The 17494-nt window shown below is 42.2% G+C and overlaps 3 protein-coding genes across 5 annotated transcripts in view; 1 reads left to right on the forward strand and 2 right to left on the reverse strand.

Annotated features, from left to right (window-relative positions):
- The window catches only part of LOC135345356 (uncharacterized), a 63479-nt gene that overhangs the window by 27081 nt on the left and 18904 nt on the right, over positions 1 to 17494 (forward strand). The gene's annotated exons all lie outside the window — the stretch shown is intronic.
- Positions 45 to 6445, reverse strand: LOC135345347 (squamous cell carcinoma antigen recognized by T-cells 3-like). 3 transcript variants are annotated; one of them, XM_064542747.1, is made up of 11 exons: positions 6304 to 6445; positions 5810 to 6068; positions 5334 to 5499; positions 4686 to 4875; positions 4413 to 4584; positions 4113 to 4273; positions 3596 to 3793; positions 2121 to 2213; positions 1869 to 1952; positions 725 to 909; positions 45 to 299 (listed from the first exon to the last, which is right to left on the reverse strand). In XM_064542747.1, exons 2-11 carry the CDS (start codon positions 5880 to 5882, stop codon positions 146 to 148), a joined length of 1476 nt encoding a protein of 491 aa, XP_064398817.1. In that variant the 5' UTR covers positions 5883 to 6068; positions 6304 to 6445; the 3' UTR covers positions 45 to 145. The 3 variants fall into 3 exon arrangements, with proteins under 3 accessions (XP_064398817.1, XP_064398815.1, XP_064398816.1); XM_064542745.1 differs by having other exon boundaries at positions 5810 to 6022; positions 6304 to 6413; XM_064542746.1 differs by having other exon boundaries at positions 5810 to 5977; positions 6304 to 6373.
- On the reverse strand, positions 7750 to 16458 carry LOC135345346 (uncharacterized). Its single transcript, XM_064542744.1, has 17 exons — positions 16361 to 16458; positions 15648 to 16113; positions 15312 to 15593; positions 15190 to 15212; positions 14783 to 14819; positions 13542 to 14251; positions 13358 to 13400; positions 11471 to 11563; positions 10826 to 11118; positions 10598 to 10755; positions 10060 to 10203; positions 9898 to 10008; positions 9630 to 9851; positions 9468 to 9578; positions 9282 to 9401; positions 9094 to 9217; positions 7750 to 8120 (listed from the first exon to the last, which is right to left on the reverse strand). The coding sequence occupies exons 2-17, from the start codon at positions 16090 to 16092 to the stop codon at positions 7905 to 7907; spliced, it is 3132 nt and encodes a 1043-aa protein (XP_064398814.1). The 5' UTR covers positions 16093 to 16113; positions 16361 to 16458; the 3' UTR covers positions 7750 to 7904.

The raw sequence follows: 17494 nt of genomic DNA on the forward strand, positions 1-17494 counted from the left end.
CATGCACCTGCATGTAGGAATACTTTTTGGTTTTTCAAAGCCAATTAAAAGGTTAGGCTAACACAACAGCAGCAAGACAGCAGAGACAACAGTATAGGAAATTGTAAGTACATGCACAACAGCTATTAATGTATAAAGAGTTGGTTCATTTCTTGGCTAGTAATTTTCTAAAATCGTCATTGGATAGTTTGTTCCCCTCACCACTAGTACTACTAGTAGTGTTCTTGTCTCCACTGACTGCTCTCTTGGCCAGGGCTCTTGGTAGTAGAGGGATGTTGGTCTTACGCCGACTTGTCACTCTGTGGAGGTGTGTGTGGGTGGAGTTACTGGGAACAAGTACATTATAATGATTATGGAATTAAAATTTAGCATGGATAGCATATGTACTGGTAGAGATACGCACGCCATCAACCCATCACAATGGTTTCAGATCCATTAACAAATTGCATTACTGTGTCTTGTGGCTTAGCTTGACCATTGTACGTGTAGGTGTAACTGCATACAATCCTATGTAAAACCTACTCAGGGTGTCATACAGGGGGGGGGGAGGGAGATATCCCCCTAGCTCCAATCCCCCCCCCCCCCTTTCAATTATGACTGAGTGTCCATAGCTGGGTATTGAAATAACAGTTGATCTTTTTTTAGCAACATTTTCTGATTACTTTTCTCATTTCCCCCCTCTACTTCAAAATCCTGTATGACACCCTGCTACTGATCAGCTTACATTGGGTTGTTGTCTTGCATATCTCTGGGTGCAAAGGTCGGACGCTTAAACCCAGTCTCAGGTTCAGGTCCCCCGAAAGTGCCCTTTGACCCCCCCTTGGGAGGGTTGGAAATGGCCACGCTCATCCTCTTCATTCCCAGCTCATCACTGTTGTTAAGTCGAGCCACAGCCACATTTGCCGAGGACTGTGTGGGGGGGTAATCATTTATCATCTGAGACTTAGCTTGGGAAAATATTTCTACACACGCACGCACGCACGCACGCACACACACACACACACACACACGCACGCACACACACACACACACACACACACACACACACACCTCACTTGAAAGCAAATACCCTGTATAATAAATTGTGTACTGATAGCCTATAGTGTGTGGTAGCCTATAGTGTGGTCCCACTGTGTACACTGTAGTTAGTGTACTGATAGCCTATAGTGTGGTCCCACTGTGCACACTGTAGACTAGTGTACAGAGCCTATAGTGTGGTCCCACTGTGTACACTGTAGCTAGTGTACAGAGTCTATAGTGTGGTCCCACTGTGTGCACTGTAGTTAGTGTACAGAGCCTATAGTGTGGTCCCACTGTGTGCACTGTAGTTAGTGTACAGAGCCTATAGTGTGGTCCCACTGTGTGCACTGTAGCTAGTGTACAGAGCCTATAGTGTGGTCCCACTGTGTGCACTGTAGTTGGTGTACAGAGCCTATAGTGTGGTCCCACTGTGTGCACTGTAGCTGGTGTACAGAGCCTATAGTGTGGTCCCACTGTGTGCACTGTAGTTAGTGTACAGAGCCTATAGTGTGGTCCCACTGTGTGCACTGTAGCTAGTGTACAGAGCCTATTGTGTGGTCCCACTGTGTGGACTGTAGCTAGTGTACAGAGCCTATAGTGTGGTCCCACTGTGTGCACTGTAGCTAGTGTACAGAGCCTATAGTGTGGTCCCACTGTGTGCACTGTAGCTAGTGTACAGAGCCTATAGTGTGGTCCCACTGTGTGCACTGTAGCTAGTGTACAGAGCCTATAGTGTGGTCCCACTGTGTGCACTGTAGCTAGTGTACTGATAGCCTATAGTGTGGTCCCACAGTGTGCACTGTAGTGGTTGACTTGCAAGGTTTGCATTCAAGCAAATGTTGTCCTACCTCATCTGTGAACTCAATATAAGCAAAACCTTTCGACCTCCCCTCTCTGTTCTTGATCAGCCGAACCTCTTTGATCTCTCCACACTGCAGCAAAACACGTTAACTACAGCACTCAATATATCCACATAAAACATTAAGACAAATAAACCATTGATAAGACAGATTACTTGTCATTCAGTGTAATAAGTACTAGCATGAATGTACATTACATTTACTGTCCTTGAATACACAGAGCACCCCTAATCATGCTACCTGTTGGAAGTGCTCCCTTAACTCCTGGTCAGTGATGTGGTGGGCAATGTGAGACACAAACACTGTGGCTTTAGAGTCAGAGCGCTGAGGTGTCTGTGTGTGTGTGTGTGTGTGGGGGGGGTGTCAGTAGGATATGGCTAACACAGTACATACACTGTAACATAAGTGCACTATCAGTCGTGATAATGACGAGTAGAGTTACAGCACTTATTGAATGTAATGACATAATGAAATGCAACAACAATGTTCTAGTGCAATCAAAACAAAAATAATTTCACTAACACACTGCACAGTAGGTCAGTGGTGGCTATTTCCAATCCTCTATATCAATTCAACACACATACGTAGCCTAACATGTGGTACACTAGGTACTGGGCCTAACATGTGGCACACTAGGTACTGGGCCTAACATGTGGCACACTAGGTACTGGGCCTAACATGTGGTACACTAGGTACTGGGCCTAACATGTGGCACACTAGGTACTGGGCCTAACATGTGGCACACTAGGTACTGGGCCTAACATGTGGCACACTAGGTACTGGGCCTAACATGTGGTACACTAGGTACTAGGCCTAACATGTGGTACACTAGGTACTGGGCCTAACATGTGGCACACTAGGTACTGGGCCACTAGGTACTAGGCCTAACATGTGGTACACTAGGTACTGGGCCTAACATGTGGCACACTAGGTACTGGGCCTAACATGTGGCACACTAGGTACTGGGCCTAACATGTGGCACACTAGGCACTGGGCCTAACATGTGGTACACTAGGCACTGGGCCTAACATGTGGCACACTAGGTACTGGGCCTAACATGTGGCACACATGAGGTACACTAGGTGCTAGGCCTAACATGTGGCACACATGTGGTACACTAGGTGCTAGGCCTAACATGTGGTACACATGTGGTACACTAGGTACTGGGCCTAACATGAGGTACACATGTGGTACACTAGGTACTGGGCCTAACATGAGGTACACATGTGGTACACTAGGTACTGGGCCTAACATGAGGTACACTAGGTGCTAGGCCTAACATGAGGTACACTAGGCACTGGGCCTAACATGTGGCACACATGTGGTACACTAGGTACTGGGCCTAACATGAGGTACACTAGGTACTGGGCCTAACATGTGGCACACTAGGTACTAGGCCTAACATGTGGTACACTAGCTAAGAGTGTGAGTATTTTTGGGTTAGTACTGACCATGCACCACCACCCAACCAGTGTGGGCACATCCCTGTACATTGTACATGCATATATACTTACTAGAATGTTTTGTGAGTGAAAAACTCTTTTTAAATGAGCCAAATCAGCAGAAAATTTGACACTCCTATCGTTTTGGCATGGATCGATCGTGATGTCATACAAGTACTGGTATAAGTTTTTGTAATTAATTTTGTAAAGTGATCAACACTGGCAAAATTTGCATATGCTTGTAAGTAGTAATAAATGATGGTATATAGTCACCTTGTCCCCCAGACTAGACACAGGTCTTCCCTTCTCCTTGAACTGTGAGACGTACATCGGACGTCCCTCAATCTCCGTCTTGTCAAGCCCCAGTGCACTGGCTACGGGGTCAGGGGTCGCGAACTCTACGTAGGCGTAGACATTGCCCTTGTTAGACTGGCGCGTTCTGATGAGCCGAATCTCAGCGATTAGTCCACACTAGAGATAATTATATGCAGCAGAAATATTAATTTTGTTGAGTACCCGTTATTTGTAAAAGTTTCCTTCAAACTTGTGGGAGGTAAAATATGTACAAAGTGTTACTGGCTGTTACTGGCTGTGTTATCGGATTACTTCAGTATACTGTATAATGTACGTACATAGCTACTTAAACTTCCACATAGCTACTTACACCACTGTTACTGTCTGTACACATATACATGTATATATATGAAAGGATCAACTAGCTACAATGTGCATACACCTAACAGGTGCATCTAGTAAGCAAACAACTGTAGCAGGTGATCTCTACACTCACTGGTGTGAAGATCTCCCTGAGTTCATCCTCAGTGGCCTTGAAGCTCAGGTTACTCACAAACACAGTCCTGGCCTCCTTCGGACCCTCTGTCTCAACCTTTGCTGCCTCCACTGTTGGAACCTTCTTACTGGGCAACTGTACAATGCCAGTCTCAGCTACAACTGTGCGTGTGTGTGTGGGTGTGTGTGGGCATGCGTGTGTGTGTGGGTGTGTGTGGGCATGCGTGTGTGTGGCAAGGTCTAGTATTATAGTAGTGCTGTCATTAATTGAATACGAAAATTGGCAAGCAGTGCAACGTACATTTCTGTTTCTTAACCGCCGGTTGTTGATCATCTGACATTTCTCTACCAGGAGGTGGTCTCTTACGGCCTAAACTTTGACCCTTATCTCTGCTGCTGACTCTGCCCTTTCCTATGTCCATCTTTCTGTGCTTCTTTAGATCATCCTTTTTGAAAGCATCTTTTTCAGCAGCCTGAGAGAAAAAATATAATGATTTGAGATATTGCAAAAACAAGCTCACACCACTCATAACTTCACACACACCCACCCTACCGCCCACACACACACACACACCTTTTCCCTTCTCGCTCGTACACGGTCCAGCTGTGCCTCACACCTCACCAATGCCCCCTCAAATGACTCGAGGTCGCCAGATTCCCTCTCAAACTGTAGCAGTGCCTCACACACCATCTCCGGGTCATCACTGGCAGAGTTAGACGCCCGTTGTAGCACCTTACGACAGCTGGCAGTGTCGCCATGGGACCTAGGGGCGGAGGGTAGAGGGTGTGCTTGATATGAGTGTGACAGAAACAATCCTGGGATCACAGTACATGTGTTACATGATTGTACAGTAATGTATAATTATATCTCAACTCTTTTGATTGGTCATAACTTGGGCTAGGAGCATCTAATTTCAGTGGCATTATGATTGTCTGAAAGCCCAGAAAAAGTTCTATCAGATGGCATGTTTAGCTCAACATTTTTGATCAGACCTGAATTTGAACTTTCCCCCACCTATAGCCCACGCTTTTTTGACAAAATTAGCCCTGAAAATGACCTTTGATCTTAATGCACCATCTGAAAGAGCTCACTTTAAGCTACCAGAAAAACATTAAATCATTGAAATTGGACCATCCAAACCCAAGTTATGGCCGTTCAAAATGTACGGTTTGTGTTATATATACTCCGGACATGTACAAGTATTGACTGTACACAATGTACCTCTCAATGCTAGCGTACTCTATCCAGTATTGTGCCTGCTTCCCGTATCTACTCATCACTTCCACCCAGAGCGCCCGTGCCGTCTCCATATTGTCATAGCAACGAGCCTCCAGGCTGGCCTGGTAACGAGAGAGAGAGTCTGTAGGGTCACCATCCTTACCATATACTGTAGAGGAGGGGGTGAGGGTTGATTATGTTAGGCACAACACTGATAAGCTGTAAACCCAAAAAGTAATATTCATATAGATAATGCATCTAGAGATGTGCCTACACTGGTCGGTGGTGGTTGGTACTAATCACCTTCAGACAAAAATAAAGGTCTAGTTTACTACTTTACAACCAATTCGGATGATAGAAAACAGCCACCATTTCAAATAATTATAGGCACATCACTAGGCATCAGAATTATACTCCTACATGTAGTGGTACGGTAAATACTGTACTAATGTACTGGCATATGGTATTGGTGCTCTTACATGCTTCAAGACTGTCTCGAGCTCTTTTAAATGTCTTCCGTAACTCCACCAAATTAGGACTGGCCGTCTCCATGCCCTCCACCCCCTCCCCAGGGGTCAAAGGTGAGAGGGGCGTGTGCACTTGTCTCCGGAGGTAGTCACAGTATGCAGTCCACAACTTGAGATAGTCTGCAGCCACAGAGAGGTTGCCCTTCAAGCCCTTCTCAAACACAGCGTGCAGGAAACAGAAACGAAAACGTTTTCATACACTGGGACATCTCTAAGGGCAACAATGATTATTATGATCAATAACATGATCACAGCAATGCATACTATAGTTACATGTAAGCAGCTTAATAAAGTTGTCGCAAATAATGTTCAATCAGTTATTCTTTAAGCTATTTGCAGAGATACTTACATTGGCTACAATTACTGTACCAACATGCACAATTGTGTAGTAGAGCTAGCACGTAGGTCACGCACAGTAGAGACATCATCTTGTATAACTTACTGACCAACAATTTCCTCGTGATTAGTCTGGACACGCTCCAGTGCTCGTGTGTAGCTCATCCAGAAGTCGACCACCCACGGACAATTACGCAGCGACTGCTTGCAACCAGAGACAACGACCAATCCAACCTTACCAAAGCTAGTGGTCTGTTTGAGAGGCGGAATAGATCACAAATTAACTTTTCTGTTTTGAGCACACACAATTTCAACCATAATTATAATAGGAATAAATATGTAAATTACACATAGCCAGCTGCTCACTATATAGTTGAGATAGTTCTTCCAGAGCTGCTGGTCTAGAGGGTGGTAGGCCAGGGCCCGCTTGTAGAGGGTGTGGTTGAGGGAGGGGTCTGCTTTGGACTGAGAGAGGTGGGCCAGGTAGCGATATCTGGATATTACTTGGAAGTGTTCCCTCAACTCCTGGTCAGTGATATGATGGGCAATGTGAGACACAAACACTGTGGCTTTAGAGTCAGAGCGCCGAGTCTTTGTGCATGTGTGGGTGTGAGTGAGTGGTGGGCGGAGGAGGTGGGGGTCGAGTTAGGGCTGGGATACCAGTATATAGGTATAATTGCCAGTACCTCAGTATAACAATACTCCTAACAATCTCATGCTAAATTAGTGAAGTTCAAGTGTATAGTTGATGAAAGTATACTTGATGAATATCATGCATCAGTCCAGATTATAATATAGTAACACACATGTTGGGTGGATACAGGGTACTAAGTAAGTCTCACCTTCAGTTTTAGAGCAAGCAGAGAGCCAATCTTGATGACCTTTTTCTAACCCATACATCATCTTCTTGGATAGATTGCACCTCATAACATCGCCTATACGAAGAACACGAGCGTCATCTTCTTGGATAGATTGCACCTCATAACATCGCCTATACGAAGAACACGAGCGTCATCTTCTTGGATAGATTGCACCTCATCATAACATCGCCTATACGAAGAACACGAGCTGGGTGTGGTGGGGTATTTGGCGACTTGGACTTGCTTCAGTTGAAGATTCGGGAAAGTCATGGGGACATAAAAATGCAACCTTTTTCCCTCCCAAATTGATCATGAGCAGTTGCCAGGTGACAATGGAGTCAAGTTTGTTCTTCAGTGTAGGCCTCGACTTCATATCTGACTTCCCTGTGAATAAAAGCAGCTCAGTACAAGTATAATAAATAAGTATAATACAATTACTATTAACCAACCTTCATGATCATTGATAACAGCTCCCTGAAGGTTTGCCATACTTACTCTTCTTCTGTAGTTGTGGAACTGTAGCTGTGTGAACTGGAAGGTGGTCTTTATTCCAGGCCGCCCTCGAAATTCAGATTCAGAGTATAATTATGGTAGCTCAGCAATTTAGCTTATACCCGTTGACACATTAACTACACTCATCCCCTAACAAATCAGTCACCCAATCCCCCTATATAATTATATAGCATGCACTAAAAGTAGGCAATTAAAAAGATATGCCTCTCGATCAACAATGTGCACAGATGAACGAAGTACATGCATGCAGTGGCAGTGAAGTAAATCTTTGACTAGTTGTATAATACCACAGCTTAAATTATGGTAAAAACTACAATGTATAATTGATACGCTTTAGTTTAGTAAGGTGATCCATCAAGGATGTGAGCAATCTTGAATGCATCTCCCAGAAACTCCTCAAAATCTCTCAACAGTTCCTCAGTGGTCCAATTGTACGGCTCCCTGAGTTTCCCCCCAGGCAGTCGCACTCCCTCAATCCCCTCCATGTAGTAGTACTTGTCTCGTGAGGGGTGGGTGTCACTGACATTACTTGGGAATATCTTTTGACCCCAAAGCTGCAGGGATATTGTAACAGTAATGCCATTATGGTATACATGCAGTACTATTATACTTGTGCATGATAATCAATTATTATATAGATTTATAGAAGATCCTCTCTTTTGAATGTGTATTTGCAATGGTATTTAGCTACCTATAATTTATAGTCTGACCAGTATAAGAATTGTATCTACGGTATATATAACTGCCATAATTATACAATGGGCTTCACCTTGCATGTGCATGGTCAGACAGCTAATCGTATACGACTAGCTATACAACTGATCTTTCGTGCAACCCTAATATTATATACAACCTTTCATATACCGTATATCTTCTAATTTATCGGATACTTCTAATTACCCCGAACACTCTTTTGGGCAATTTTCGTTGTTCTAATACAATGGACACTCCAGTACTTTAATATTACATTTGTTCTAAATATCCGGAAAATACCTTGAAAAGTTGCGTTACCATTCATAGACGGCAAGTAAGACTTAGAGTGCTGCAGTTAGATAGCTTTGAGTAGCTAGTTTTAGATAGCTAGTGCAACTATTCAGTCGTACCCTGTTCTATTAAACTTAGCTAGCTCACATGCAGCTGCTTGCTTGTTCTAATTATTCCGGACACTTCGCATGCTCTATAAAAGTCTGTTCCAATTATACCCGGACAATTTCCAAAATAATTATTTTTTGCTGTCCGATAAATTAGAAGATATACGGTAGCCAAACTATATATCTATATAGACGACACGTGTGCATGACGAAGTTCCAGACCTTAGCCTAAAATCGTTGGTTTTTTCTGAATCACTCTAGCCGATTAACAACATAACAATTTTTGCACCACATGTTACTTGATGGATATGTCGTAGCTTATTCATTCACTTGCAAATGCAGTACCATTTCTTAGGTAATTATAATGTTATCAATTGCTACGTTCATGCACATGCATACACATCTGGACGTACAAAAACAGACATTCACAACAAACCTTGACTTCTTTTCTAGAGTAGTCCACTTCGGTAATGTCCACTCCTTCATTCAGTGGGTGCACTTCCACAGTGCGATTTGTTTTATAGTCAAAGACATCAACATCGTACTGGGCCAAAATCCACCTGTTATGAGGTGAATATAATTATAGACAAACTTATTAGACAAAATTAATTGTGTACTACATACTTTTTCTCTGGTTTCCATTTGTACTGCTTTTGAATACGCTGTCGAATGTAGTTTACTTTCCAAATACTCTGCTTGTTTCGAGATAATCCATGGAGAATAATACGAAGCTTTCTAGCGGGACTGTATAAATGTTCACAATAGTTTAATTGATTATCAACATTATCAACATGTTAGAAGGCAACTCACAGTCTGCACAAAGACCTAGTAATAGTTTCGGCCATCTGATAAGGTATACTGTTCTCATGTTCAGCTAGCAAGATGCATTCAGTACAATCAGATATCCTCAAGTCATACTTGCTATAATTATTATGGTAAATTAAGAGGACTGCGACATTAAATTAAACTTACTATCCTGGTAGAGCAATGCTTAATCTTGCTCTCTTCGCAATGGCTGGTTCTCTGTACACAGCATCCAGGTAAAACATGTCACCATCACCATTCGTATCAATGACTGCCGAGTATCTCCCTTCATGTTGACCCTCCACTTCGAATTTCACAGATATTTTAGTGACCTCTTTCCCGAGCTGCTCCCTCCCAACAAACAGTTTCCCAACATCAGCTTCTTCCACTCTGAGTACATGTAAGGTATAGAAATACACTAACAATGGCATCTTACTGGGTGTTGAATGCTGCTTTTCGAAGTGACTTGGATCTCATCCACTCTTGGCTAGTTGAGTTAGCAGGAAGTACATTTTCTGGATTCAGTTTCAAGTACAATTGTCCAAACCTGTAAAATGTTTCATCTTACCTTATACTAGATAATCATCACTTATGTTACCTTGCTTCCAGCCCAACTCTGAAGTCGCTTTTACTGATATTTTCTTCAATGCTCCTAAAAAAATCGACCAGACTGTAACAGTCAAAACGGGATTGTGGACGGAGTAAAAGACCTGAAAAATAAGTTGTCCTTATTGCTGCTGATCTGTGTGTGTGTGTGTGTGTGTGTGTGTGTGTGTGTGTGTGTGTGTGTGTGTGTGTGTGTGTGTGTGTGTGTGTGTGTGTGTGTGTGTGTGTGTGTGTGTGTGTGTGTGTGTGTGTGTGTGTGTGTGTGTGTGTGTGTGTGTGTGTGTGTGTGTGTGTGTGTGTGTGTGTGTGTGTGTGTGTGTGTGTGTGTGTGTGTGTGTGTGTGTGTGTGTGTGTGTGTGTGTGTGTGTGTGTGTGTGTGTGTGTGTGTGTGTGTGTGTGTGTGTGTGTGTGTGTGTGTGTGTGTGTGTGTGTGTGTGTGTGTGTGTGTGTGTGTGTGTGTGTGTGTGTGTGTGTGTGTGTGTGTGTGTGTGCATACATTATATTCAGTCACTATGGAGTGAATAATATACCTTCTATTTATTGGTCGTACTAAAGCATCTTCTAAAGTGTAGTAATCTAGTCCATGAGCAAGTTTAGGAAGAAATCTTCGACATGATATATCACCAATTTTCCTGGCAGTGATGCGAGCAGCCTTAGAGGTACTTAAGTAGTTGCTGCTTACGTATACCTATACATGCATGTATGCAACAAAAGTATGAATGAATGAAGTGGTAGCATATTAACAATTGAATACGCACCCTTGGATCTTCCCAGGCGTACTTCCTAGCAAGACTACTAGCTAGAGTGATCTCCTCTATTTCATACAGAGCATCAATGACATTCTTCCAGCAAGCATCAGGTTTCATCCTCAACCACTTGTCAAAGGCCTCCTGTTTTTGTCGATCAATATCGCACGGGAAGTTAATTTCTATCTTATCATTTTCATACTTCTTCACTCCCAAATTTATCATGAGCAGTTGCCAGGTTAAAACAGAATCAAGTTCCTTCACCAGATCCTTTAGCAAAGGCCTTGACTTCATATGTGGCTTCCCTGTGGATAAATGATACCATCTATAGGCTTAGTAGGCTAGCTCATAGATTAGGCTATGATACCGTATAGCGGGTAATTTTCGGGGGACAAAATATTCGTGGTTTAGCAATATTGAGACATTTCGTGGGTAATATTTTCGTGGTTGGAGCTTGCACTGCAGGTAAAGGTAGGCAAGGTCGCTTCATTCGTGGGTAAAATATTCGTGGTCAGACCTCCAACCACGAAAACCACGAATATTTTGTCCCACGAAAATTACACGCTATACGGTAATCATTTACATATAGAAGCCCACAGAATACACAAATATCAAAAGCAGTTACTCTTATCACTCTTGGATGTATTGTATACAAACCTTCACGATTACTGCTGACAGCTCTTGTTACACTTAGCCCGGCTGTGTCGATCCCCTGAACAGAAGCCGCTGGAAAACTAGCCACCCCCTGCACTAAGAGTCGAGTGCAGGGTGGTAGAAATAATTATTACTGTACCCTCGCGAAAATAAGCCCATCTTGAATAAACACCCATCCCCTCTTTTGCTTCGAAGTTCTTGCACGAGGGTATTTTCACTCGATTATAAGCCCACCCAGAATAAGAAGTTGAGCATGCGCAGTAGCTGAATGCCACATGTTCACTATTAATTTTAGCATAGATTAAGGAGGGGAGAGGTTAGGGTTAACTACTCAATCTATGATTTTAGTGAAGAAAGGAAGTTTTAGGTAGTAGATAGTAAGACTATACTCCTTGCTGGACCAACTTTCTCTGTATGGATCTGTTTGCCCCCTGAAGATGTGTATGCAGGGAACAAGTAGTCCTATATGCTGAGAAAGAAAAACACAAGTCCAAGAAAGTTATCACACAGGCTAATTTTGCAGGTTACCTTGCCTTGGTTTTCTGAAACAAAGTACCTGATAGCTGCTCTGTAGGAGTATGACCTACCATCCTTTGAGAAGTTTCTGCTACATATACATCTAACATCAACGAATAGAGTCAGAGTCCACTTCTTCATGTTCATTCTCTTGTCATGCTTTAATCATACTCATGCATTAGTTTATAACATTGTTGTTGTCAATAAAATGTTCATGCTATGTATTAAAATGAAAATACAATAAGAACTGGCATAGAGCAAAGTGTAAACCTCGATTTGAGGCCGCGGGTGGGCGTATGTTCGAATGAAAACTCGCCGTTCGCGATTAAACGCCCAGTCCCCTAATAAGCCTAGACTTCTTGCAGAAAAGGGTGGGCGTATTTTCGCGAGGGTACGGTAATGAAAGCACCGCAGGTGCTGATGCCTCGGTGGAGGTGTCAAAGCTAAAGCTATATTAGCTATTTTAGCACTAGCTTTTTTTACACACATTATATCAAATCATGATGCATAAAAATTAAGCTAGCTCTTGGACGTACATGCTGTTTGTCTGCCACCAATCTATATACCAGTAATTCCCAGGCTGAAGACAGTCATCAGAGAAGGTGGGGCTCTTAGTGTGGTTTTTACAGAGGAAGGGGGGGCTCCAGCCCAGAGGAGGTACGACATCCGCGTGTCATCCGCATGTCTTTAACACATACATTCTTTAGGTCAAAGTTCGGAATGTGTGTGTTAAAGACATGCGGATGACACGCGGACGTCGTACCTCCTCTGGCTCCAGCCCCCAAAGCCCTGCCCCTCCCTACGCCCCTGGCATGGGGTAATAATCAACCATGATTGTTGTTAAAAACGATGGATGCCTAAAGTCCCAAGTCTAAAATGACTTAATTCAGCAGAGCCTTGCAGCTCTCTAGTCTTCTCACTCTTGCAGCTACCAATATCTAGCGCTCTAGTACAGAGCTAACTACTATAAGTAGAGTAGCAACACTCTGTGGACAAGTTATTCTACGCACTCTTCTGAAAAGGCTGCAATGGCATTCCAAGTAAGCAAAACTAGGCATAAGTCGAGAACGAAGCATTATTTTGCAAATCCACGAATTGAAATCCATGACTAGAAGCCTATATAGAAACTCTTACTTGCACTTCTTGAGCAGCTGTAGCAGTCTACACACAGACAGACAGACAGATAGACAGACAAACACACAAACACACTACCGTATACCTCGCTTGCGCATGCACATAATGAATGTTACGCCCTGACAGCTAGCCATTATTGTCTTGCCAGGCTTTACATAATTATGTATAATACATTACTAGATCTAGGAAGTGTGGGTGGGGCTGATTAACTGCATGGCAATACTTTGCAGGTACACTTACTTGAATCATTATCAGAGGTATTATCTCCTTCATCTGGTTGACTCTATATACGAAAGAATGAGGATTAGTACCTGCATGCGCAGTTAGCACATTATAATCATACAATCCATGGACACCAACAACATGCAGCAGAGCTACCACTATATAAATTAGAGGGCTGAATGACAACAAACTTGATACGTACCTCAGCTGGATAATGCACATCCCTACAGTGTAGCTGTAAGACCCCTTGACTCTGTAGAGCACGTTCTTGATCCGTTGACAGTGGAAAGATGTCACTTGTGATAAAATACGGCAACGAAAATATTAGTTCGATACAACCATCATCAATTTTAACGAGTTTTAAAACACCATCATTCAGGTTCAAGATTGAACTTAAATTCGATTCGAATAACTTCAGTCGACTCATTTCACAATTGTCGTAGGTAGAATCGAGCTTTACAATCATAGTGACGGTATCTTCTCTAGAGTTTGACCTAATCTCTCCTTTCACTACTCGCCTCTTAGCATACTCAATAAAATCGGTTTTGTACTGTCTCATGTTTTCTTTGTCGATATCTGTTCCAAGGCGGTTAGTAATCAGCTCCACCATATAATAGTCAAAGAAGGAGAAGTAGTCAGCAATAATTTGCCAAACTTCCGCAGTATTAGAACATTTCGAAAGTTTCTCTCTTTGACCTCCGAAAACACACGGATTTCCTTTATCAAATACTTTCTTTAAACAGTTAATCCCCACCAAACAAGTTACTAAAGAGTCTTTAGTAATTTCATGTGATTGGTTTAGTTGTGACACAAGATCGCCAAACTTCATTTCCATCTTCATCGAATCTACTTCTAACTTTTCTATGGATAGAGACGTATTAAATTTTTTGCAAAGTAGTTGACTGGTAGTACCTGCATGAAAGTCAATGCTGTGTTACATACACGATTGTACAATCACGTACACTAACATGCAGTTGGTTTAACTGCAACGACGAAAGATGGGACATATAATTATAATTATAGTTATAGAGCTAATTAGACCACTCCAAATGAGACTGCATGTAGTTTCGTCAGATGCTGCTGTAAAAAATGTAAGCCCGGACAGGAGCATTACTATCATTACTATGAATATTGTTGTAAACATGCGACGTCATTGATGAACTTCATTAAAGAACCACAACAATTGAGAAATAATGTCAATAATGACTATAATAATAGCAATGGCATGAAGCGCAGAGGATAGGAAACTACAGCCGTATTTGGAGTGGCCATATGTTAATAAGTTATAAGTCATTATACATAAAATTAATGCAGCATTTTTGTGAGCAGAACCAGAATACACAAACAAACACACACATACAGACACACTAAAATTATTAATCCCTGGCCACGCTTACACAATTGGATTACTCACTACATTGTACTGAGTTAGTGCTAGCTTACTGTCTGACGAATCGTTTTCTTGGGTGCTTTGAGTTATCTGTGTGTGCAAATAGGAGATTGTATAATATACCTGGTAAAAGATCAGAAAATGTAGTACTCAGTGGTAACTATGGTGTTTATAATTAGTATAACAGAACGGCTAAGAGTGCAATATGGGATAATAGCATGAGTAACAACCAATGGCTAATGCACGAGAATCAGCCACTTGCCAGTGCTTGTTATTAATCCATACTCTAATCGTGTATCCCTGCAGTTTTTATTAACATTTTTGGCCACGGCCGTTATTCGAAAACAATACGTTGTCATTGACAGCGTGCAATTACAGTCACTAATAGCACATCATAATTCGATTATAATTGATACTATTAAGGTACGTACAAAACTGTAAATGCCCTAATTGGATTTACCTTAAGTTCTTCTCTGTTTTTCTCTGTAAAATGTGTGTGCATGTAAACAGGCGAGTTATAACTAGTACTTTAAGGTAAAGCGTACATGTCAGAGAATAAACCTTATATTAATAGCCACTCACTTTCAACATATTCCTCTATCGCTTCAGCTACATCATTTCTTGCCACTGTAGAGTTCCTGAGAGCAGTACACATACCTCTCCAAGTTAGAGGACCACCTGACTGCAGTCGACGAGCTAGGGCCTCACGTAAACACACATCATTGTCACCACGGTACGTATCACGAAAATTGGCTAAGTCAGTATAGCTCAAATTCAACGCAAGTCCCAAATCAAACCACTTTGGACTAGCACTCCTCACCTTCTCACATACCTCAAATAAGTCAGAGATAGACACAACGGTATCTGTATTACAATTAAATATAATTCGTATCATAACATCAGCTAGGAAACACATACCCATTCCAGGTCCAGGGTTTAGCTCCACATCTCCGGCCAATAACAGGAGAAGAGAGAAGGAGTAGACAACTATTACTCCTATCAAGATCACAGTAATGGTGCGGCTAAAACAAGTATTTGATGAGTGATGAGGTGTGAATTCTTCTTTCCTTTCAGGAACCATATCTTCATAGCAACAGTTACAAGAAGGAGCTCTGTTCCTAATTGGATCATGACGTGTATTTAGTAATGATTTGATCACAGACTTTTCACAATTGCTGGTAGCATCTTCAGCCAGGAACAGACTCAAGCTGCAATACTGGGTCAGCAACACCATTGCGACTACAATATTAATAACATCACAGTGTAGCATCTGGTTAGTCAGGGAAGCATGACGTGACCGCCCTCCTCTTCCACCATTGAATAACCCAATACGAGCTCTCCACAACTCAACATCAACGCCCATTTTAAAGGGGGGGGGGGCAATCTATAATTTATTATAAGTACATAATTGTTTCAGTACACACATAAAATACGTATATAGATATGCAAGCAAACAATAAATCTATACGATTGACGGTAAATTTGACGGTAAATAATTGCGTACGCATACGGAATAACATAGCTAATTACACTGCTTTCAAATGTAAGCAATTAAAGGAGAACCACCTAACATCCTTCGATATCTAGCCTAGAATTAGGAACTAAGAACTAGATTTAGCCACACACTGTACCTGTATATAGCTCTGTTGTTGTCTTGTCTATAACAAGGGCCAACTTGCAAACAGCTCACTAGCCTAATCGGCCTTGAATCGAGGCTAACAGCTCACCTGACTCAGACCTCAGTGACCATTGTGGGGGCGTGCACAGAAACATGTACCACACAGCATGCAGTGGTCTAGCCTAGCCTCGATCCCAGGCCGAGTTTTCGCTTTTATAACGGTTAGGCGAACAACTGGGCCTGGTACTAGTTGTCTGCGCATGCGTCAAATTTTCATTGTATTTGTGGTCGGCAAAGATATTTAATAAATCAATAATTGAAATTTGTACACAGAAAATGCACAGAGTGAGTACACAAAGATGCACATAGGGAGCTGCTTCACAAGGGCCTGGGGAGTTGCCAGTTGTGCTGCAGCACGATTACAGTGACCCAGGGCAACTTCAAGATGATTGAATGCCTTCAAATTACGTTTCAACGATTTAGCAGGCTGCTGGACTTCTCTGATTCTAGGCCCCAACTTGTAACTCAGTTAAACTTTGCTTGAGAAAACGTAGATTCTCTTGATGCCTCTGAGCTACCCAGCAACACTCGAACGATCAGGTCATACTCCAGTCCTGTAAGTATAGGACAATATTAAAGAAACCAAACACGGTTAAACCCTTACCTTAAACTGTCCAGTCTTGTCCGTTAGTATGGCCAAGAGGAACAATGTTGGGATAGCTGGATAGTAGCCATTGCTCCTGTACAGAGAAGTAGACATTCAAAATACGTGTAGATCTACTGTATACATGTACATATTAAATTTCTCGTATTAAACAGGTTATAGTGTCATTGTCGACGAGCTGATGATGGCAGCACCAAGTTCTCTAGCTCACACTCTTCACTTGATCCACCATATTAATGATGATACTATAGATCTTTTAATACCAAACATGAACACGACTTGACATGATAGCATAGGGCCCACACAAAAATATCTGACCTTAACAAGCTTGACAAAGCTTTATACCTTTTCCCTTGTTGTTCAGTCTTCAGAATAATGTTTTCTAAGCTTCAGAGAAGAGAGAAGCTTCAGCTAAGAGCCATTCCAATAATGATAAAACGGGAACTGACTTCTAGTACACGATAGTACACGAATATAAATGTC

This window comes from Halichondria panicea, chromosome 12 (genome assembly GCF_963675165.1).
Source record: "Halichondria panicea chromosome 12, odHalPani1.1, whole genome shotgun sequence".
In the NCBI taxonomy this organism is placed as follows: Eukaryota; Metazoa; Porifera; class Demospongiae; order Suberitida; family Halichondriidae; genus Halichondria; species Halichondria panicea.

Excerpts from the sequence above, each read along its gene's own strand:
- LOC135345346 (XM_064542744.1), bottom strand. The coding sequence starts at position 16,092 with ATGGGCGTTGATGTTGAGTTGTGGAGAGCTCGTATTGGGTTATTCAAT. Across the intron at positions 15,594-15,647 it reads AAACCCTGGACCTGGAATGG|ATACCGTTGTGTCTATCTCT; the intron begins GTATGTGTTTCC and ends ATTGTAATACAG. Across the intron at positions 10,756-10,825 it reads ACGCCTGGGAAGATCCAAGG|GTATACGTAAGCAGCAACTA; the intron begins GTGCGTATTCAA and ends ATGCATGTATAG.
- LOC135345347 (XM_064542745.1), bottom strand. The coding sequence starts at position 6,358 with ATGAGCTACACACGAGCACTGGAGCGTGTCCAGACTAATCACGAGGAA. Across the intron at positions 4,585-4,685 it reads TACGAGCGAGAAGGGAAAAG|GCTGCTGAAAAAGATGCTTT; the intron begins GTGTGTGTGTGT and ends TTTTTCTCTCAG. Across the intron at positions 910-1,868 it reads ATATTGAGTTCACAGATGAG|TCCTCGGCAAATGTGGCTGT; the intron begins GTAGGACAACAT and ends CCCCCCACACAG.